We start from the raw sequence: 23315 nt of genomic DNA on the forward strand, positions 1-23315 counted from the left end.
ACGAATAATACAATTGTACAGAATTCATGGTTCAAAGTTAAAAAAATTATTTTCAATAGTTCAGGATATAATTGATAGTGCGAAAATAGTTTGAGGTTTAAAGTGATACTCCTATTTACCTTATCAAAAATTGACTTTATTTTATTTAAAGGTGATGGTATTTGGATCAATTTGATTGGATTAAATATAATAAATATTTAATTTTTAATATAAAAAGACATTCTTATTATTTATATATTTTTCATTTCATAATTTAAATTATATTACATATATATAGACAACTATTTGCGTGAGATTGGTGGTATACAATGCGACCTATTGTATTAAAATATTTTTATTATATTAAAAAAGTGAATTATCTTTTTGAGACATCTTAAAATCTTAAAATAAAATAAAAGACCAATTTCATGATGAGACGGAGGAACAGTTGCTCTCGGTAAGAAATGGAAAGTAGTATTTTTTTTCTCATGTAAAATCACATTTTATCGCATTATATTATGCAGGTTACTAAACATCAATACACGATTCTTGAATATCATTCCCTTGTATTAAATATAACATAAAATACAATAATAGAGGAAGAAAGTTGTTTTGATTCGCACAATCAAATCTTGCTAATGCAAGCAGCATTATTATCTAATTCTAATGGAATATTTTTTGTTTGAATTACTCCTACCAACATATATAAATATAAAATTAAAAATATTGTTGACAATAGATGGTTCCTTTTAAGCCATGCAAATTAATAATAAAATTTATTCAGCTGAAGATCCAAGAGAATGGCCGGCACACGCAATGCAAGCATCACAAAATCTGAAAATTAATAAACTTTTAAGCACATGAGACAAAACACAAGATGCCAAAATCTGTCACATTTTCTTGTTTTCATTACATTCTTAGATGCCAAATCAGTAGCAAGCAGCCTCAAATGTTTTGCTTCAGAAAATAATTTGACAAATTTGAACATTTAATATCTGTTTAGGCACGTTTTATGTTGAATCAATCCTCTGCAACATGAGTTTCAAATTCAGACACCATTTTTTTTATTACTTGAGACCAAGTTTTGAAGCAGTCTGCTTATTGAATGTGTCTTTCATATAACTTTATGCAGACTTTGTCTCATGAATATATATATATATATATACATATTTCTTTTTGGTTGTTCTTTTCAAGATTGATCGATGATACAAACCAGATTCTACTTCAATCTGCTGTGTACAAATAGGAGTAAATTAAGCTTCATTATCCAATACAACCTCTGCAAAAAAAATGCTGATCATGAGCAAGAACCTACTCCCATTTCTTGTCATTTTAGCTTTCTCATCATGTAAATCCAAGGCCCACCAGCAGTATTCAGGTAATTCGGTTATGAACTGCAGCGAGTCCGATGAAACGGGCCCATCTCCGGCGTTTCTCTACAGCTGCAACGACGAAAGGCCTACTTGCAAGGCCTTGCTAATGTTCAGAACCCAACCACCTTATGACTCTGTATCCTCCATTGCCAACCTGACCTCCTCGGACCCTCAGGAGCTGGCTCGCCTCAACAATGTCACGAGCTCTGAGGTCCTACCCCCGGACAGTGCTGTGTTCGTGCCTGCAACGTGCTCGTGCTTGGGGAAATACTACCAGGCCAACGCCTCCTACGTCTACGAGTCCAGTGATGACACCTACTTGACCATTGCAAACCAGACCTATCAAGGCCTCACTTCTTGTAATGCACTCAAACGCGAGAACCCTTATGGCGAATTCGAGTTGCTCCCATCAATGAACCTCCGGGTGCCCCTCAGGTGTGCCTGCCCGAGTGAAGAACAGATCTCGAGTGGCACTGAGTTTCTGCTCACATTCTTGATCACTTGGCATGACTCTGTTGCTAGCATTAGTGAAAAGTTGAATGTGAGTGCCAAAAGTGTAGCTGCAGCTAATGGATTTGCTGTTGAGGATCCAGACATTTATCCCTTCACAACTATCTTGATTCCCTTAAAAGCAGAACCTGAAGCTTCTAAGTTGAGAGGGTCTTTCTCTACATCATTTCAATATGAAGCAGTCCCTCACACGAAGTCGTTTAGATGGCTTTCTGAAGGGGTAGGGGCCGGTGCTGCTCTGGCCGTCTTCTGCTTCCTTGCTCTCCTCGGATTCTTGCATTTTAGGAAAGTTAGTGCAGCTGGAGTCTCATCAAGGGAGATGAAGGACAGATTGCCTGAGCACTTCCTAGATAAGGTTGTTGGAATAGGTGGGAGTTTGAAGATATACAAGTATGATGAGTTGGATGCTGCAACAGACAGCTTCAGCCTGCAGAGGAGGCTGAGTGAGTCCATCTACCGCGGAATTCTTCATGGGAAACGAGTAGCTGTGAAGAAGACAAGCACGGATGTGTCGAAAGAGATGAAGATTCTTGGCAATCTCAACCACTTCAACCTGATCAACCTCTATGGTGTGTGTGAGCATCATGAGGTTTTCTATCTTGTTTATGAGTACATGGAGGAGGGCTCTCTCAAGAACTGGCTTTGTGGAGAGACGAGCAGCTTCGCCCACAGCTGGCACCACCGGTTTCTCATTGCTCTGGACGTTGCCAATGGGCTCGATTATCTGCACAACTTCACTTCCCCAGCCTATGTGCACAAGGATATCAACAGCTACAATATCTTACTCAACCACCAACTCAGAGCAAAGATCACAAATTTCAGCCTAGCTAGAGAGAATGGGAAGTCACATAGCTGGTCTGCTTTTGGAGAAAAGGGCTACATGGCACCGGAGTATGCAAAGGCCGGGGAGGTCAGCCCTAAGATAGATGTGTACGCGTTTGGGGTGGTGCTGTTGGAGTTGATCACCGGAAGAGAAGCCGTGCTGGTGCAGGATGGTGAAGAAGCTCTTCTGTCCCAAGTAGTCATCTCCGTTGTTGATGGAACGGACACGACAGCTGATGTTAACGACCTTGTTGATCCTCGTCTCCAAGTGAAGCATCCACTTGGCTTTGCCATCGACCAGAGTGAGCTTGCACTGCGTCTGCTGAAGCTGTCTGTCGCGTGCTTGGCTCCACAACCTACCAGAAGATTAAGCATGGATGAAGTTGTTAAAGCTCTCATCAAAATCCAGCCAGATATCTACAATCCTCAATCATTTTCCATTGAATGAGACTAGTAGCCATCTAATACTTTTAGTTTAAATTTCCCAACTTCCTCAGCTTCAAACTTTGAGATCCATGACTTGTCGTACATAAAGGGAGACGGCTGCACAACAACGGAGAGGCTGAAGACGACCTCTGCCATAGTCGGCCTCTCTGAGGCCTTCTCCGACGTGCATAGTTTGGCAATGGTTGCCAAACTCAAAGCATCATCTATGGAAAAACACCCCTTCAACTTAGGATCCATCCACCTCCTCAGCCTCTCTTTCCTCTGATCTCCACCTTCCAAAATCCCACCTATCTCCACCCACAACATCACAACTTTGCCATTATCCTTCGTCTCCATCACCTTCCTCCCGGAGAGGAGCTCCAACACCACAACTCCGAAGCAAAACACATCCACATTTAGCATGAGAGAGCAAGCAGCTGGCCTGGCTGCAGAGAAGTTTGAAATCTTGGCTTTGAATTTAGAATCAAGAAGTATGTTGCTGGTGCTGATATCCCTGTGGACCACACTCGGTTGAGCGTGCTCGTGCATGTATTGCAGACCATTGGCTACATCTAGAGCTATAACCAACCTCTGCTTCCAGCTCAGTGGCTCAGCTGTGACTGAGTGAGAAGATGGTGACACCTTCGGAAACAGCCAGTTATCCAATGATCCATTCTCAACGTACTCGTAGACAACGTAAAAATTCAGATCATCATCCAAGGACACTCCCATTAGCCCCACCAGATTCCCATGGCTCACCCTCTGCAGTATCTGGATCTCCTCAGCTGCTTCTCGCGTCTTCTTCACCACAACCTCATCACCATTGATGATGGCCTTGTACACTGATCTGCCAATTGCACACCTCTCACTGAGGTTCGAAGTTGCCTTCATGATCACATCCAGATCATAGATGATCGGGTTGCAAAGATAGCCCGACACCCCAGGAAGCAATTTATCCTGGGATGTCTTAGGCTCTGAAGCTTGGTCTTTGGAGGCCGGGATGAGACCAAAAGTCTCCAAAGAGGAGCTGCTCCGAGCCAACACTTTGCTTCTCTTGTACAGGAGGCGGAAGTACACGGCCAGACCAGACGAAACAACCAACAACACCATAACAATGCTCAGAACTGCAACCAGCATCCGGTGGGGTCTGGATTTGCTCGAGGCAACTGATGAAACGAAGCTCTGCAGAATAACCAGTGAGTTCACAGGAATCAGCACCGGAAGGCAGGTGGCAGCGCTGAAATTCCTGTCGTTATTGATCACTACAATGTCGGATGAGGAGGCCTGGAACATATTAGCCACAGACAGCACATCATCCCCTGGCTGCCACACATAAGTAATAAGGTACTGACTTCCAAAGGAACTTCCCGGGCACTTGCATAGCAAGGGAAAGACCACTTCCACCCCAACTGTGAGGTTGCTCGGGTCAAGAGACGGGTTCATATCCTCGACCACATAGATGTTGGTGAGGTTCTGGAAAGGCTTAGTGGAGACAGTGTAGAAGCTGTCATCCTTGTTCATATGGTAAGTCTTGTTGGAGAAATAATGCGTGCCGTTGCAGGTGCAGTTGACCGGAACCATCAGCAGCTGATCAGGGATGAGGGGAGCATCACCAGACGAAAGATTACTGGCTGCTGCTATGCCATCACCAGTGATGCCAAAGAGACGAGAGATGGTTCCAAGAGCCGTGTAGGGTGATCTCACGCGGTATGTGACATACGTTGGACATGTCGTAGGGGAGTCGGATGAACATGTGAAGTTGGGAGATTGAGCAGCAGCAACTGCAGCAGAGATGACAAGTAGAGAAGATAGTATTAGGAGGGTGTTAAGAGAGGGTGCCATTTTCTTCCAAGATTAGACAGTAGGTGTATATGTGTATGTGTGCATAAATTGTAAATGGATAGTACTAAAAGTTCACATAAGAGTTAAGAGAGGAATGCTGGTTTGATGCTCATCATCATATTGTTTATTTGGTGAAATCAAGAAAGTTTTGAGGGTGTTTGTCCCCAACTTTGCTTACAGTAGCTTTGTTTTTTAGTGTGTGTGAAAAGTGCACAGGTGTATTTAGTGATAGTGAGATGGTTTTTAGAAGCAAAAAGACTAAGAAACCTACAAAAAATGCATCAGTTTCTCTAGCTACTGTGATGGGCAGCAATGATAATGAAGCCTAGTTGAGAAAGATCCAATTGTAAACGCCAAAACGGCAAGAACTCGTCTTTGCTTCTGAATTGTACTAGGAAGAGACTAAATACTACACCCTCCGTCCCAATTCAATAGGCCATGTTTCCTTATTCGGACATCCCAATTCAATAGGCCATTTCCAAAAATAGAAAGTCGACACATAACAAATATTCTCATATAACTCATTATTCACACCAAATGTCATTGTACTTCACACATAATTATATTTTCTTTATTTCTCTCTCCTATTTTTTGGACACATATATCCTCAACAGAAGTTATTTTTTCTCTCTTATGTTATAATAAATTATTCATTTCTTAACATACATGTCCAAGGCTTATGTCCAAGGCTTATGGCCTATTGAATCGGGACGAAGAGAGTATAAAAGTTGAGCTCCAGTTGCATCAATTACTTTTTCGAAGCTTTCAATTTGGGTAATTTAATTCACATTCATGACTCTTTATTTAGGACCAACCCTGCAACTTCTTAATGGAGTTATTATTCATTCAGTAATGTAACATATACAACTATAGGGTCAGATTCACTGGAGACCACTTTCCTATATAGAGAATAGAGACTAAATCAGAGCCATTGATCTCACCAAAATCAATGAATCAGATTAATCCGAATTCTTCAAGTTTATAAAATCCCGTAAATTCCTCATTTTCCAATTTTGAGAACCAACGAACATTATTTTGAACTTACGAACATACTAATGTTCGTCGATGTGTTCGTACAAAAAACAAATGAGCATACTAATGTTCGTCGATATGTTCGTATAAAAACAAATGAACATACAAATAAACATACTTATATTCGTAAGTTCATAATAATGTTCGTTGGTTCACAGAATTGGAAAATGAGGAATTTACGGGATTTCCTAAACTTGAAGAATTCGGATGAACCTGATTCATTGATTTTGGTGAGATCAATGGCTCTGGGAGTGGTCTCCATTGAACTCTTCCCTACAACTATATATATATATATATATATGATAGCACAAAAATGGATCAAATATCAATAATATACATACAATAGAGTGACCAACAGTCACAACACAGAATCAACCAACAAAATCACTAGTTAGATAAGAGAAAAATTCACTAACATCATAACAACTAACAACGTAATGGCACAACAAGATTCGGGTTTCAAGCGAAACCCACTTAACTTCTTTCGTTGCCACAGAGGTTAATGGATTCACAGTTGAAGGTGCAGAAACCGGCGAATCTAACACTGTTTTAGCTTAGTTTCCAAAGAAGCGAGGTTCCTTTGGAAGTCCAAGATTGCTCGGACCAAATGGCAAAACCCAATCTCCGGCCAAAGCGCCCTGGGGGAGTAAAGAAGAGAAGATGCACTCTGCCACAGGAGGAAATTGCTCAAGCGAGTCTCACCAGATGAGCGGATTATAATGTCGGGATCAGGTGCAACTGCCATATACATATGTTTCTCGACATCTGCCACATCAATAAGAGGCTCCTTGCTGTCGGTTGCATTCCCTCCTAGTTCATCCCATTTTTCTTTACATGTTTCTTCGACAGAATGTGCTATCTCATCTGTTGATGTGTAGGCAATGCATATCGCAAGCACGGCCCTCGAATTATGTGCAGTGGCGTTTATAGCTCTTTCAGCAGCGAGCCTGACGGGTTTGCTCAAAAGTTTAAGGTTTCCAATGAAATGCACTCTCACTCCATACTGGTTGACTATACTCTCTTTCTCAAGCAACGATTCAATCTTTTCCTGTATCAACTGCATAGTGGATTGAACTTCTTCTGGGCGTCGTTTGAAGTTTTCAATGCTGAAAGCATACACTGTAACATACTTCACGTTCAACTCATAGCAATACTTCAACATATTCATGAGAGCTGAAAATCCAACCCTATGCCCAGCTCCTTCTAGTAAACCTTGCTTCATGGCGTATCTTCGATTTCCATCCATGATAAATGCAACATGCCTTGGAAGAGAACCAGCAGAAAGAATTGCACAAATACATCTGCGCAGAAAACTACACAAACCTTCAATTAATTGAGTGGCAAGGTTACTACTCCGTTTCTCCATAAACAATTCAAACAGTAGTGGTAGAAGTTGAAGCTACGTTAACCTGAAAACAACAGTAGAAAGATTCATTTTCATCTGTGCTATTCAGGAAAGAACAAGACTACCATAACCATATGCGGGAAGAAATAGAAGTAAGAGAATAACTTTTTTGTAAGAAAAGCAAGCAGACTTATGTATGTCTCTAAACACATATTACTTTATGCTAGAATAAAACCTCAGATTAACATTCTCATGCTTAAAAATATAGGAAACTGTGGCAGGGATCCCAAAGTTTCCATCAAAGGGTGCATCAAGTGGGATGACTTTGGGAAAAGATTGTTTCTGACTTTAGTTTTTTAAGTGAAACTCTTCAAATCATCACAATCATTACTCTGAAAACAGGAACAGGACAATGAATCTTAACTTCTTACAGATAAATTGTTAAGATATGCTCTTACATTGGCTAATTAAGAATATAAAGGAATGCCATGTATCACTGCAAACGAAAAATTGAAAAGTTTGTCATACAGAAGGGCATAGAACTCTAGTCAAGGGGTTAAATTTAATCGCCGGGGAAGTAAAGAAAGCTGTTGATAACAAATGAATTCTAACCAGTAAGTGGGAGTTTATTTTGGAGGATTAGCTTTGATAGATAAAAATAGTAAGGCTAATCCCTTGTTTACTTTGATGGATTGAAATTTTAGGATATCCCAAGGCCCTTGATTATTTCTATCATTTGAGCTAGCTTTGCTTGATTCATATCCCATCAAAAGGGTGGAATTAAAGAAATCCTACTCTTGAGGATAACAATGCTCAATTATGCATCTTATAAATCATGCAAAGTAAACGCCCACTAAAGGTAAAAGCTGCTGATAATGAAGTATTTCTAACATAACTACAACAGTAAAAGCACAATAATCACTGTGGATCTCTAACTAACTACAGAAGGTAAAAAAAAATCCATCAATGCTAATCTAATAAAAATTGAAACAAAAAACTCCATCTTATCCTTGAGAAACACACTTGAAAATTCAAAGATTCCTTACTGTCACAGAAAGTGTTAGCATCATCACTATCAACACAGTCAACATCAATATCAATGTATTGAAAATCAAGTTATCAACATCAGAACTTCTTTGCCTATTTAAGAGCCTTCGTAGTTCATCACTTTCAACCAACTGCCCAAGAATGGGAAAAAAATGCAAAAAATAAATAAAGAAGAGTAATACAAAATTTATGGATCATCTTCTTTAAATTGTGGTCCTTACCTGTTTGATTTGTCCCCACAAGGACAGAATATTACCCTTTACGAATTGAGATTTAATAATTAAAACAATACAGAAACTACACATAAGTCATAAATTCGTGATAACTTGAAAACAAATCTGAAGTCAAACACAAAAATATTGCTATTGCATCACTCCATATAAGGCATACTAATCTGCAAAAGAGCCCGAAAAGGGATTTGAATTTAACAGACTGCGCAATTTCAGAACTAAGCAATGTACTTCACTCATTAATAATAAAGTATCTTACTTTATAACACATGTGATGATTAAACTTAGAAACAACAAAAAAATGGAGCAAGGATTACCGTATGGTTTTGAATTTGGGGGAAACTGCTTGGGCAGTGGCGGTTCGAGGAGGATGAATCTGCAATTGCAGCTGGGCGAGTGTGCAGCACAGCAGAGGATGGGGCAGGGAGTCGGAGGTGATGTGGAAGGAGGCGGCGCAAGGGCGGCAGGGCGGCGGTAGAGTTGATTGGAGCTGGTTGTGTGAGTGTGAGTGTGACTATGGAGTTTGAAATTGGATGCACTAATTAGATTTGTAGTTGGTTTAAGAATTAAAAATAAAATTATTCAAGTATGGGTTAATTATAGTATATATTCTAAACTCTCAACTCATTTGTAAAAATGTTTGAAAAATATGAGAAAATAATCTGAATTTCGGAACTATTTATAAGAATGGCTCAAATAGTACTCCCTACGTCCCAATTCAATAAACTTCGGCTGTCATTTTCAAAATCATATGGGTTTATTAAGGAAGAAAAGTTCATCTGAAATATGGGCTCATTGAATTTGTGTTGTGTGGAATTTGTGGATCCATAGAAACGGGGTTATTTTCAATAGCTTGTCTGGCAGCAACGAGGACTTGGTCGAGATTATAAAAGTTAGATTCTGGTTTTGAATTTCTAATCTTTCTACTAGTATCGTTATCGTTTAGACGACTGGATTTGCAATCCTTCTGCTTGCCTAAGCATACTAGGATAGTGTGCTTCTTTGTGTTTGTCTTCTTTCCTCGTGTATCGTTGATGGGTTGCACCCCTCGTGCGTGGTTTAATGAATTTTACTTACAAAAAAAGAAATAAACTAGTACAAGATTTGGACACAGATGATAGAGGTTAAGAAACAAATAATTTATAATAAAATAGGAGAGAAAAAATAATTTCTTTTGAATATATATTTATCCAAAGAGGAGAAGATAGAAATAAAGAAGAAATAATTATGTGTGGGACAAAATGATATTTGGTGTAAAAAAATGAGTTATGTGAGAATATTTGTTATATATTGACTTTTTTATTTTGGGAAGTGGCCTATTAAAATGGGACGTCCAAATAAGAAAATATGACCTATTGAATTGGAACGGAGCAAATAAAAAAATATAAAAAGATAAATATTATTTTGTGGTCGATCGTTCGACCGTTTTTTTTTTTTTGAAAATGTCCAAACTCTAATTCTAATTACAAAATATTACTTCTCGTTTCAATTATTTTTTTATTTGTGGCCAGTAAAAATAATATGGTCTAAAAAAATTAACGTGTTCTGATGAGTAGCCATATTGTCAATACATGTATAATAAAAAACAGATTCACATATTTAGAACCGTAAACGAACTGAATCGAGCCTAATACCAACGGACTTGAGTTTAATTTGTTTAAATATTCAGATGTTCGAGCTCCGTTCGTTTAATTATTTAAACCTTCTAGTTTGTAGTCGAGCTCAGAAGAAGAATCTAATATTTAAGTGTCGGATACCAATTCTCTGAACGGGAGAAATATTAATCCTCCTAATTAATCTCTTCGTAGCAATGATGTGGAAACTACAACACATGGAGGAAGTGCACTCGAAAAACTAATTAATCCTCCTTGTATGGTAGAATCATGACATTGAACAACTTTTTGTTAAAGCATCTAAATCTAGAAAAGAAGTTCCACAATGCTTGAAGCAAATAAATTCATTTGGTTTCTTATCTATGTATGCTAAAATTAGTAATTTTCTCTAAGGTAGCCTTCAAATGAGACTTCAAAATAAAGTTTATTGCATTTTTTTTTTTTTTGGTATTCTTCCATCTCTTGATCCCCAAGATTTCTAAGTTTTCCCAGGGCTCTTGACAGATGAGGTTTTGGATTTTGAATGTTTTTTGTTCGTGTTCTTCGCGTTCTCCAAACTCTTCACGTTGTGATTTTTTGTTTCTCCATGTGTTATAAGGAATGTGTTGTTTCTTCTAAAGCTAAGTGCTTTTTTTATTATTCCACGTGTATTGATGTTAGACCCTTGAGAAGCGAGGTCCGAGACACGTCGAGTCCGTGCGACGTGTCTCGGCAGATTGGCGTAAGGTTGTTGAGAAGCGGGGCAACGGGGCCAAGTGTTGATGCGGAGCAACACATCGTGCGGGTGAGTACCAGGCGAGACACGGATGGCCGATGTTGAGTGGCATCGGGTGAAAACTAGCCATGATAAATGCAACATGCCTTGGAAGAGAACCAGCAGAAAGAATTGCACAAATACATCTGCGCAGAAAACTACACAAACCTTCAATTAATTGAGTGGCAAGGTTACTACTCCGGTTCTCCATAAACAATTCAAACAGTAGTGGTAGAAGTTGAAGCTAGGTTAACCTGAAAACAACAGTAGAAAGATTCATTTTCATCTGTGCTATTCAGGAAGGAACAAGACTACCATAACCATATGCAGGAAGATATAGAAGTAAGAGAATTAACTTTTTTGTAAGAAAACCAAGCAGACATATTTATGTCTCTAAACACGTATTACTTTAAGCTAGAATAAAACATCAGATTAACATTCTCATGCTTAAAAATATAGGAAACTGTGGCAGGGATCCCAGAGTTTCCGTCAAAGGGTGCATCAAGTGGGATGAATTTGGGAAAAGATTGTTTCTGACTTTAGTTTTTTAATGAAACTCTTCAAATCATCACAATCATTATTATTCTGAAAACAGGAACAGGACAATGAATCTTAACTTCTTACAGATAAATTGTTAAGATATGCTCTTACATTGGCTAATTAAGAATAACAAAGGAATGCCATGTATCACTGCAAACGAAAAATTGAAAAGTTTGTCATGCAGAAGGGCCTAGAACTCTAGTCGAGGGGTTAAATTTAATCGCCAGGGAAGTAAAGAAAGCTGTTGATAACAAATGAATTCTAACCAGTACGTGGGAGTTTATTTTGGAGGATTAGCTTTGATAGATAAAAATAGTAAGGCTAATCCCTTGTTTACTTTGATGGATTGAAATTTTAGGATATCCGAAGGCCCTTGATTATTTCTATCATTTGAGCTAGCTTTGCTTGATTCATATCCCATCAAAAGGGTGGAATTAAAGAAATCCTACTCTTGAGGATAAAAATGCTCAATTATGCATCTTATAAATCATGCAAAGTAAACGCCCCCTAAAGGTAAAAGCTGCTGATAATGAAGTATTTCTAACATAACTACAACAGTAAAAGCACAATAATCACTGTGGATCTCTAACTAACTACAGAAGGTAAAAAATTTTCCATCAATGCTAATCTAATAAAAATTGAAACAAAAAACTCCATCTTATCCTTGAGAAACACACTTGAAAATAAAAGATTCCTTACTGTCACAGAAAGTGTTAGCATCATCACTATCAACACAGTCAACATCAATATCAATGTATTGAAAATCAAGTTATCAACATCAGAGCTTCTTTGCCTATTTAAGAGCCTTCGTAGTTCATCACTTTCAACCAACTGCCCAAGAATGGGAAAAAAATGCAAAAAATAAACAAAGAAGAGTAATACAAAATTTATGGATCATCTTCTTTAAATTGTGGTCCTTACCTGTTTGATTTGTCCCCACAAGGACAGAATATTACCCTTTACGAATTGAGATTTAATAATTAAAACAATACAGAAACTACACATAAGTCATAAATTCGTGATAACTTGAAAACAAATCTGAAGTCAAACACAAAAATATTGCTATTGCATCACTCCATATAAGGCATACTAATCTGCGAAAGAGGCCGAAAAGGGATTTGAATTTAACAGACTGCGCAATTTCACAACTAAGCAATGTACTTCACTCATTAATAAGAAAGTATCTTGCTTTATAACACATGTGATGATTAAACTAAGAAACAACAAAAAAATGGAGCAAGGATTACCGTATGGTTTTGAATTTGGGGGAAACTGCTTGGGCAGTAGCGGTTCGATGAGGATGAATCTGCAATTGCAGCTGGGCGAGTGTGCAGCACAGCAGAGGATGGGGCAGGGAGTCGGAGGTGATGTGGAAGGAGGCGGCGCAAGGGCGGCAGGGCTGCGGTAGAGTTGATTGGAGCTGGTTGTGTGAGTGTGAGTGTGAGTGTGAGTGTGACTATGGAGTTTGAAATTGAATTGCCTGAAATTGGATACACTAATTAGATTTGTAGTTGGTTTAAAGAATTAAAATGATTGAAGGATGGGTTAATTATAGTTTATATTCTAAACTCTCAACTCATTTGTAAAAATGTTTGAAAAATATGAGAAAATAATCTGAATTTTGGAACTATTTATAAGAATGGCTCAAATAGTACTCCCTACGTCCCAATTCAATAAACTCCGGCTACCATTTTCAAAATCATATGGGTTTATTAAAGAAGAAAAGTTCCGCATTGAATTTGTGTTGTGTGAAATTTGTGGATCCATATAAACGGGGTTATTTTCAAGAGCTTGTCTGACAGCAACGAGGACTTGATCGAGATTATAAAAGTTAGATTTTGGTTTTGGATTTATAATCTTTCTCCTAGTATTGTTATCGTTTAGGCGACTGGATTTGCAATCCTTCTGTTTGTCTAAACGCGCTATGATAGTGTGCTTCTTTGTGTTTTTCTTTCCTCGTGTAACGTTGATGGGTTGCACCCCTCGTGCGTGGTTTAATGAATTTTACTTACAAAAAAATCACAGGATTTGGACACAGATGATGGAGATTAAGAAACGAATAATTTATAATAAAATAGGAGAGAAAAAATAACTTTTTTTGAAGATATATATATCCAAATATGAGAAGATAGAAATAAAGAAGAAATAATTATGTGTGGGACAAAATGATATTTGATGTAAAATAATGAGTTATGTGAGAATATTTGTTATGTAGGAGTATTGACTTTTTTATTTTGGGAAGTGGCCTATTAAAATGGGACGTCCAAATAAGAAAACATGACCTATTGGATTGGGACGAGAGTGAAATCGACACTGGGGGGTGTAGGGATGTGATTCCAATCGGACATTTTTTGCCAAAGGTCAAGAACGAGGCGGCTAGGGTTTGGAAGAATGAAGAACGAACAACGGCAAGAATGGGGGAGAAGAATCGAGGCGGCTAGGGTTTTGATCGGAATGATTTTGATTTTAAGTGTAAGTTTGGTTTAATGATAGGTAGATAGCATTAATATGGCAGGTGGAATTAATTAGTGTAGGATTTAATTGGTAGGTAGGATTTAATTAGTTTAAATAAATTGTTTAATTAAAAGTATGTTTGACTTGTAGTGTATTTAAATATGAATATAAACTTTCCTAAAATAGATAGGACATAAATTGGTGGACGGACCAAAAAGACAAGTAGGCCAACAATTAGTGGACGGAGGGAGTATTATTTTTTGGTCGATCGTTCGACCGTTTTTTCGAAAATGTCCAACTCTAATTCTAATTACAATATTACTTCTCGTTTCAATTATTTTTTTATTTGTGGCCAGTAAAAATAATCTGGTATAAAAAAATTAACGTGTTTTGACGAAGCAGTCATATTGTCAATACACGTACAATAAAAAATAAATTCACATAATTAGAACTGTAAACGAACTGGGTCGAACCTAATACTAATGGACTTGACTTTAATTTGTTTAAATATTTAGATGTTCGAGCTCCGCTCGTTTAATTATTTAAACCTTCTAGTTTGTGGTCGAGCTCAGAAGAAGAATCTAATATTGTAGTGTCGGAGACCAATTCTCTAAACGGGAGAAATATTAATCCTCCTTGTATGGTAGCATCAGTGACATTGAACAATTTTTTGTTAAAGCATCTAAATCTGGAAAAGAAGTTCCACAATGCTTGAAGCAAATAAATTCATTTGGTTTCTTATCTAGGTATGCTTAAATCAGTAATTTTCTCTAAGGTAACCTTCAAATGAGACTACAAAATAGAGTTTATTGCATTTTTTTTTTTTGGTATTCTTCCATCTCTTGATCCCCAAGATTTCTAAGTTTTCCTAGGGTTCTTGACAGATGAGGTTTTGGATTTTGAATGTTTTCTGTTCGTGTTCTTCGCGTTCTCTAAACTCTTCATGTTGTGATTTTTTGTTTCTACATGTGTTATAAGGAATGTGTTGTTTCTTCTGAAGCTAAGTGTGTTTTGTTGTTATGTGAATTTTTTGTTATTATTGCACGTGTATTGACAACATGACTGTTTGCTGGAACACGTCAATTTTCAGCTGTCGGATTATTTTTGCGGGTTATAAATAAGAAAGAAAAGAAAAACGAAACGATAGGTATTGTCTTGTAATTGATTTTAGGGTGAGACATTTTCGAGAAAGCGCTCAAACGATAAGCCAAAAAGTAATACTAATCCAATATAAAAATTTGTACTAAACCTTATAGTCATTTTTAAAAGGGTTAAGGTGCAGATAAGCCCCTGTAGTATAGGCCCCTATAGCGTATTGCTCCCCATACTCACTGTGTGTGCAAATAGGCCCCCAAAGTCCTAAAAATTGAGCAATTAAACCCCTTTGACTAACAGATGTTAGTCAAATGTTAGTCAAATTTTTTTATAACCCCCAATTTCTTTCTTCTTTCAATTTCTACCCCCAATTTCTATCCCTATTTTCAATTAAGCCCTCGCCTACACCTCCATCGGCGCCGCCGGTAGCCTCTTCCTCAATCCGGCGCCGCCATCGCCGCCGCCGCCACCGTGGTGCAAGAAGCATGCCGTCGAGGCTGCTGAGTCGATCACGAGTTCCACAATTATATAGTTCCAAAATTAGCTTAGAAATAGCCCTCGTGAAAAAATGGGCACCAAAATCAAATAGCTTATCACTCCATCATCATCATCAACAACAACAAACCTCTGAATTTCTCTAACCTCAGGCATAACGCCAAATCAACTCTCACCTCCATCCATCTCCACGCATCAGTCCCTTTCTGCAATCGTTGTCTCTCTAATGTCTAGTCACACTTCACTCTCTCTCGAGCTCTGTGGCCAACACACAGTGGCCACACTGTTGACATTTAATGTGGCCCTTCCCTTTTGTTTTTCAGTTTACCTTCAGGTTGGCGCTCTTCACCTATTTCTGCTTTCAAATATTTCAGCTCACAATCTTCTCTTCTTCTTCTTCTTCTTGCCTTTAATTTTTTGGTGGTATTTCGTATTAATTGCGTTAACCTGCAAATGGGTTGGCTTGGGTTAGTCACTCTCTAACTCCTTTTGGTCGAAAATTATTGTTAGGCTCACGTGGTTTGTTTCTTGCGAGATTATTGTTTTTTGGACGTTTTCAAGGTTTTGGAGCTATTATTGTTTATGTCTAGATCTGTTGAACTTCAAATATTTGTTGATGCTGTGTAAAGAATCACTTTCTCTCTCCATCATCAGCACACAAATAGTTGCAGCAATCAATCTTCCATTTCATCTGCTTCGCGGGTTGATTCTCTGTGAACTACGAGATGAGAAATTCAAAGCACATCAGAACTCGTGATCGACTCAGCAGCTTTGGCGGCGTGCTTCTTGCACCACGGTGGTGGCGGTGGCGATGGCGGCGTCGGATTGAGGAAGAGGCTACCGGCGGCGCCGATGGAGGTGTAGGCGAGGGCTTAATTGAAAATAGGGATAGAAATTGGGGGTAGAAATTGAAAGAAGAAAGAAATTGGGGGTTATAAAAAAATTTGACTAACATTTGACTAACATCTGTTAGTCAAAGGGGTTTAATTGCTCAATTTTTAGGACTTTGGGGGCCTATTTGCACACACAGTGAGTATGGGGAGCAATACGCTATAGGGGCCTATACTACAGGGGCTTATCTGCACCTTAACCCTTTTTAAAAGCTAGGATTTAGTATATTAACCTAAACTTTTACATTTTTTTCTTAAAGTGAGTATGTTCCACGTACATGTATCAATGTGGATATTTTACCTTATCAACACTTATAAAGATGGCCCTAGCTGTAGAAAATATGACCTGAATTTTATAGTCATTTATAAAAATAACCAAAATTTCAAAAAATACAAAAAAAATGTAGTCCGTTTTTTTTTTTTTTTTTTTTAAGTTAAGGTAAATATCAAAAGAATCAAATCAATTTTGGGTAAATTGTAATTTATGGCATGAACTTTGAAAAATACAAAAAAAAAAAAAATAGCTTAAACTTTAAAGTTATTTGTAAAAGTAATATTTAAAAATTGATCCAAAACATGCATACCCATTTATAGTAATAATTATCCCACTAAATTTCACAATAAATGTGGGACACTTTCTCCACTCACACTATACTTTATAGAATTTCTTAAACTCGTGTCATCCCATACTATGCAATATGCATATTTTTATGAGACGGAGAGTGTATCTTTTATGAGTTCAGTTTATATACATAAAATATCTCAATTTAATATTGAATAGATAACGTTCTTGACTGATTAGAATTTAAAAACTTGTACTCATTATTATTATTATTATTATTATTATTATTATTATTATTATTATTATTATTATTATTATTATTATTATTATTATTATTATTATTATTATTATTATTATTATATGTAGATTATAAGAAATAAAGTTATTAGTTGAAAAAGAGATTTTATTAAAAGAAAAGAAGAAAAAACTTACAAATTGAAAGTACAGAAATGCAGACTAATGGGTGAGTCTCATCAAAACATTTTTAGCGAAAACTCAACGCAAAAAACATTAGAAAAAGGGGGGAAAAATACTTATCTATTACAAACAACTCTTCTCTCCCCGCATTCTCTCAAAAAAAAAAAATCTCTTCTCTCCCCGAAGGACGAAGACGCATTTTCCAAGAAAAGAAGACGACCTCTCGAAACCCTAGCCTCCTAGGGTAACATAAGATTTTGTTTTTTTTAAATGTAATATTAGGATTTGTAGGAGGTGTTAATAGGCAACAATGTTATATTCCTTAAGTTGTATGTTAAAAATGTCATAGTTCATAAACTTATGTCCAAAATTGTGAAGAGACTCTTTTACCCTTTGATGTTGATGGATTTGTTTGGTTTTCTGTGAAAGTCTTACACATTTGACCGATTTGACAGCTATCAGTCAATGATTTAACAGTTATCAGTCAAGAGTACATATGATCGGCGGATGACTAGATTATCTGACCACTCGAGCGATCAGATCATTTTACCGGCCGGTCACATAATTTTACCAGCCGGTCATATAGTTTTACCGGCCGGATGGGACAGATGGGGTGATTGCTCCAAAAATTAATTTCTAATTAAGTTATTCAAAATTTTATCACAATAGCCATCTTTTTGTTTTGTTTTTCTTGTAAAGATATGTGGTGTATATAGACGGCCACACTAGAGAATATTACAACCAGAAACGCCAAAATATACTATATGCTTAAAATCTGCCTGCAGAATCTAGTAATGTCTACCTTATTATAGATATGCAGGCAGACTGCATGTTAAAAAAAACAGCTCCAAAAGTAGAAATATATCTTACTTTTGATAAGAAAACACACACACACACACACACACACACACTATGAACCATCAAAACAAAACTGAAATCTAAAAATCAAATTCAAATAATTCTTGAGGGGAAACTTCGTATAGATATTGTCATACCAATTATTTGATGATACATGAACAAATATATTGGCACAATTACATTTGGTGGCTTATTTTTCCTTTCTTGTGTATTCTATAGCCCTTATAAGTTAAAGAAAAGTTACAAGTCATTTGATTTCTAGGCATCCAATATGCAGACATATGCATATACAAATATAGAGCAAGAATTCCATACCAATTGGGGCTGAGCTCTCAAGTTAACAAGGGAAACTCCCGGTGAGCCGAATGTGATCGAGAGTGCTCCTCAGCCCGTATCTGAGCACCGCCTTGTTGCCTTCCCTGAAACCGTCTCCATATGCCGCTGAACTGTCGGATTCTATCTGGTGTTTGAAAAACTCGCCAAGTTTTTTCTCGAAGTCAGACCTCTTCCCCTTCTTCGAAGAGCCAGACGAGGATGCTGAGGACGAGGGAGCAGATGATGACGATGAAGCAGAAGCTGCATTACCACCGGAGCCAGCGTAGATTTCAGAATCCAACCACATGTGAGCTAGCACTTGGCAGATGCCTTCTTCGACTTCTGGACTTAGATTCGGGTAACCTGAAACGGCACTTAGTTGAAAAGTTAGTAGACATATACTGCAGCAAGAGAAATCTTCGATGAAAAATGGTGAAATTAGTGAAAAAGTTACCTTTGAGACGGAGCCACGCATGCATCATTTCGTGAGCCAGGATCGACCCAGTCAGTAACCTACGTAGGCCACACGTTAGTTATGGTGAGGATCCAAAGGCAGAAGATGATACCACATACAACATGTAAGTGACTCTACCTCGGCAGACCATACAAAATGAGAATCGCTGTCACTTCACATTTTCGAACGAGCCTGTAAGGCTCAGGGAACATGCCTGTTACCCGAAATCCTCCTATTTTTGGTCGCCTCAGTATCTGGAATTTAAGGGTGGAATGTTAAGAACAAAAATATTCTCATAGTTGATCTTTGATTCACTTTGAAGATTTACTCGTACCGTGTTAACAGTTTGCTCTTCTGACAGGCAAAGGCCTCTAGTCTCCGGCATGTGGTGATGACCCTGGCAACGGAATACATATTACCAAATCAGCCCCTTTGGAGAGGGGAACTTTAGGAAAACTACGGTGCTTACGCAGAATAAAACGTACATTTTTCTCTCCTTCCATGGCTTCATTTAGTGCTTGTCTCTCGACCAAGAGCAATGGCACTTGCTGCTCCACCTTCATGATTAAACCTTCGTAAAATTCTTGTATTTCAAGGTAAAGTGGTTGGCACTCGTGTGTATCCATTATTGATGAGTCTAGACACTCGAGACACAGCTTCCTTCCATCATCAAGAACTAGATATCTGGCATCTACAGGCTGCATTATGCAGAGAGTTTGCATTACCGCACGCCAATTAAATTGGTAAACAATAGTAAGACATATATTTCAGGTTCGTGAAGATCTCCTGTTCGTAGCTCTTTCTTTCAGTGTCGCTTTCAATCTGGAAAAAAAGATTATTTTTACAGCTCACCTCCATTCTTTCACAGCTACAACAGCGGGGTGTTCCATCATGTTCGTGTGCTGGGCAGTACTTCTGATGCCAGAAAGGATGAGCTCTGTACTCAATAAGTCCAGCAGCATTTGTGGGAATCTACGTAGATGGAAAATGCAAATAAACCAAAGTGCTCTCAAGTAATAAGTATGATTCTTGCAGGTCAATCGAGAAATACCATATAACAAATATAACTCAGTTTGGTCAAAAATCATTCAAATAAGATAATCGGGAAATTTATGTACCAAACATAACGTACTGCTAAACTAATGCACGCAATGGAATATGAACACTTACAAAATTCTTGCAAACATCACACTTGGGGTGGTGCAAGTCCTTATAGCAAGATTTATGGAAAGGACGATTATCGGACATGGAAAACTGAAACAGAATCCAAGAAGAAGTCATTTCACGAGATAATTGGTTCAATCAAGTACTGTAAAAAAGTGATATGAAAGAGGCATTTAGAAAGTCAGAAAACGAAACTAGTATTGTCGGAACAGTTCAGCACCTCATAATCAGAAATTGCTTGGTTGCAAGCATGGCAACAGAAACATTCTGGATGCCAGACAGCTCCCATGCAACTCAAGTATCTTCCATGGCCAATTTCACTATTACAACCAGCACAGATTCTGCACAAGAAGAATAAGCCAGGTCCATGAGAATTCTCTACAGCAAGAATCGCCAACTCATAAAATTAATTCCTAGCAAGACATTCGTTTCAAGATTACATAAAAGTACTAACTCTCTTTGAGACAGTAAAACAATCAACCCATAAAAATGTCCGAGGCACAAAATACTTGCCTGGTCTTACTGTTAAATAGTACTTCTGTCCTATTAAAGGATGTTGATATTATCCTACAGAGAGAGAAGGCGTACAACCTCTACAAGTACACATGAAGTTTAGTTTACTGAATATAGCTCCAAAAAACTTTGAATTACTTGGACTAACAACTAAGGACATTGCTAATGTACTTGAGAACCTTCTTAAATTTGCATAAAAATCGTATTAGTTGCATCTGTAGATTAAAAGCATAAAAAAGTCCTATATGTTGCCTTGCCAGTTCCATAACTCAAATTTCTATTTGCAGATCTATTTTGCATAAATAAGCTAGCCAGAACTTTGAAGAATACATTTCACCAATCCATCTGATAGGTTGACAAAATTCTGGAAATTTTGATTGAAACAGAAAGAGAGCTGAAAATGAAAAATTACTGGGAAATTTAATACCTGTATCCTGAAGGATAGTAGAATGGAGAAGGAGCTACGAAACTTCCATAATCAAAATTAGGTGACCGAGTTGGAGGTTGTTGTGGTGGAGGTGACTGAGGTGGAGGTGGAGGTGGTTGAGGTGAAGGTGATCGAGGTGAAGGTGGTTGAGGTGAAGGTGATCGAGGTGAAGGTGCTTGAGGTGAAGGTGATCGAGGTGGAGATGATTGAGGGGTGGATTCCACATTCCAACTTTCTTGCAGAGCCTTAGCAAGCTGTTCGTCTTCGTCCAACTGAGACTCGTCATCTGATACATTCAGGAGTCTGAATAAGTTACCGAGCTTATTCTATAGAAAATAAACTATGCTTCTTTATTGCATTACCTCATAATATAGAAACACCATAGAGCTGATAAAAAAGATATCACAATCATCGCGGACAAATTTCTAATTTGTTCATATTCACATAAAGATATCACAAGAGAAGCCCAAAACCAAGAAACAAGTTGAAAGAATCTACCATTGGGTATGAATCCTCAAGAGAAAATCTTGCAGCCGCTTGACTTACCTACAACTTGTTTCCCTTTCTCTTTCTCATCCACTTCAGCAATGGAGAGTGCAATTGCTCTATCAAGTTCTTCCTTATCGAAATCTGACAATTGATCCTACATTAAGAATCAGCACAGAAAATGATGCAACCAATGATGAAAACATCAGCAATGCAGCAGATGAAGTTGAATCAATGATGATAGAGGACAAGTAAAGGAGAGATTACCACTGAAATCGGAGGCCCTTCCCAAATTGTATCATCTTCATATTTCCCATGATACTGCCCTTTTGAGATTCTGTGGCTGGGGCCTTTAAGGATCTTGGTTAGCCAGCCCATAAATGAATTCCGCTATCTGCTTTCGCCTCGATGCTTATATACAGCAGACTGGCAAGGAATTTTGAAGCTTCTCAGGCAGCAAATTCATTATCTTCAATCATTATACAATGGAAATCACTTCTACTCCAGAAATACAACTTCTATTCTTCAGAAGAAGCCAACAGGATAGGAAGCAAGATCAAACAATCGTTCAACTCAAGATTCACTGTGACATTGATTAACATTGGCACAAATTCTACAATCCATAAATCAAGTTGGAACTTTTCTTAAAGCAAAGCCACCAATTTTATTCCTATGTTCAGCAGAAGGCCCTCCCTCTCAATTGAAACCCAACATAATCCCAATATATCCATCAACAGTCAAGCTTCTAGAACAGTCCAGCAACTCCACTATCTAACTTCAAAACCCATTTCCCAATTAAATCATCAAAATGGAAAAGGTGTATTCTTTCAAGATTGCTCGCCTGTTCAAATCGATTGATGACTGCAGGAAATATGTAAGAGAGAGAGATGGGTTTTACCAGAAACAAATGAAGAATCTGCAGAATTTGGAAGAATCTGATGAGACCCAGATGAGACGAGGCATCAAATTTGGGCGACGAAAGCATAATAACCAAGAAGAGTCACGAGAGCTGATAGAAAGAATACTCCATTTCCACACATCACAATATCACCCAATTTTCCTCAAAAAAAAAAAAAATATCACCCAATCGAATTACTAAGGAGAAGCATAAATGGCGAGTGCTGAATTTGTGCTGGACTATAACCCACTCAAGAACAAAGTGGACACCTAACAACTACTTGAATTCTAAGCAAACATATGCCAAAAACTTGGCTTCTTTTCATCCACCATAATTTTGGAGGTTTCTCATTGGTTTCTGCTAAAGTTTAAATCTTGGCTAAACAGTTACTTCAATATTACTGCTACGTGTGTGGGTACGATGCACGACTAATATTAAAATTAAACGACATTGTAAAGAAATAAGTACAAATTATTTATAGACAAAATAAAAATTCACACCAATTATTTAATAATTTATGAATTTTCAATTTTATATTTTTAATATTTAAAATACCAATTAATTGATAACGAATATAAATATATAAATTCATCAAAAATCAAAAGTAATATAAATAGTGAGGATCATCATATATCATATTCATATAGATATTCTAAAATATACAAAACCATCTATTTGCATATAGTTTAATGAGTATATTCTTTGAATGTATATTCAAATTATATTTAAATCAAATTATATTTATCTGATAATTTTGTTTAAATATAATTTTAA

General features: G+C 37.5%; 4 protein-coding genes across 7 annotated transcripts; 1 reads left to right on the forward strand and 3 right to left on the reverse strand.

Annotated features, from left to right (window-relative positions):
- The first annotated feature begins 1028 nt into the window (after window positions 1-1028).
- Window positions 1029-3132, forward strand: LOC130989843 (protein LYK5-like). The gene has a single exon (XM_057913972.1). It carries the CDS (start codon window positions 1270-1272, stop codon window positions 3130-3132), a length of 1863 nt encoding a protein of 620 aa, XP_057769955.1. The 5' UTR covers window positions 1029-1269.
- Window positions 2810-5508, reverse strand: LOC130989845 (serine/threonine receptor-like kinase NFP). Its single transcript, XM_057913973.1, has one exon. It carries the CDS (start codon window positions 4950-4952, stop codon window positions 3135-3137), a length of 1818 nt encoding a protein of 605 aa, XP_057769956.1. The 5' UTR covers window positions 4953-5508; the 3' UTR covers window positions 2810-3134.
- Window positions 5509-6287: 779 nt separating this feature from the next.
- Window positions 6288-13111, reverse strand: LOC130989847 (dehydrodolichyl diphosphate synthase CPT3-like). Of its 3 annotated transcripts, none has more exons than XM_057913976.1 (2): window positions 12761-13111; window positions 6288-7393 (listed from the first exon to the last, which is right to left on the reverse strand). In XM_057913976.1, the coding sequence occupies exon 2, from the start codon at window positions 7348-7350 to the stop codon at window positions 6523-6525; it is 828 nt and encodes a 275-aa protein (XP_057769959.1). In that variant the 5' UTR covers window positions 7351-7393; window positions 12761-13111; the 3' UTR covers window positions 6288-6522. The 3 variants fall into 3 exon arrangements, with proteins under 3 accessions (XP_057769959.1, XP_057769960.1, XP_057769958.1); XM_057913977.1 differs by lacking the exon at window positions 12761-13111 and adding an exon at window positions 8924-9317 and having other exon boundaries at window positions 6288-7297; XM_057913975.1 differs by lacking the exon at window positions 12761-13111 and adding an exon at window positions 8924-9316.
- A 5247-nt stretch (window positions 13112-18358) lies between these two features.
- Window positions 18359-22888, reverse strand: LOC130989848 (protein DA1-related 1-like). Of its 2 annotated transcripts, none has more exons than XM_057913978.1 (12): window positions 22542-22888; window positions 21911-22069; window positions 21704-21800; window positions 21158-21443; window positions 20438-20558; window positions 20224-20307; window positions 19906-20025; window positions 19539-19751; window positions 19388-19450; window positions 19192-19307; window positions 19054-19112; window positions 18359-18962 (listed from the first exon to the last, which is right to left on the reverse strand). In XM_057913978.1, the coding sequence occupies exons 2-12, from the start codon at window positions 22019-22021 to the stop codon at window positions 18622-18624; spliced, it is 1611 nt and encodes a 536-aa protein (XP_057769961.1). In that variant the 5' UTR covers window positions 22022-22069; window positions 22542-22888; the 3' UTR covers window positions 18359-18621. The 2 variants fall into 2 exon arrangements, with proteins under 2 accessions (XP_057769961.1, XP_057769962.1); XM_057913979.1 differs by having other exon boundaries at window positions 21911-22161; window positions 22542-22882.
- Window positions 22889-23315: the final 427 nt, after the last annotated feature.

Source organism: Salvia miltiorrhiza, chromosome 6, assembly GCF_028751815.1.
Source record: "Salvia miltiorrhiza cultivar Shanhuang (shh) chromosome 6, IMPLAD_Smil_shh, whole genome shotgun sequence".
Taxonomy (NCBI): domain Eukaryota; kingdom Viridiplantae; phylum Streptophyta; class Magnoliopsida; order Lamiales; family Lamiaceae; genus Salvia; species Salvia miltiorrhiza.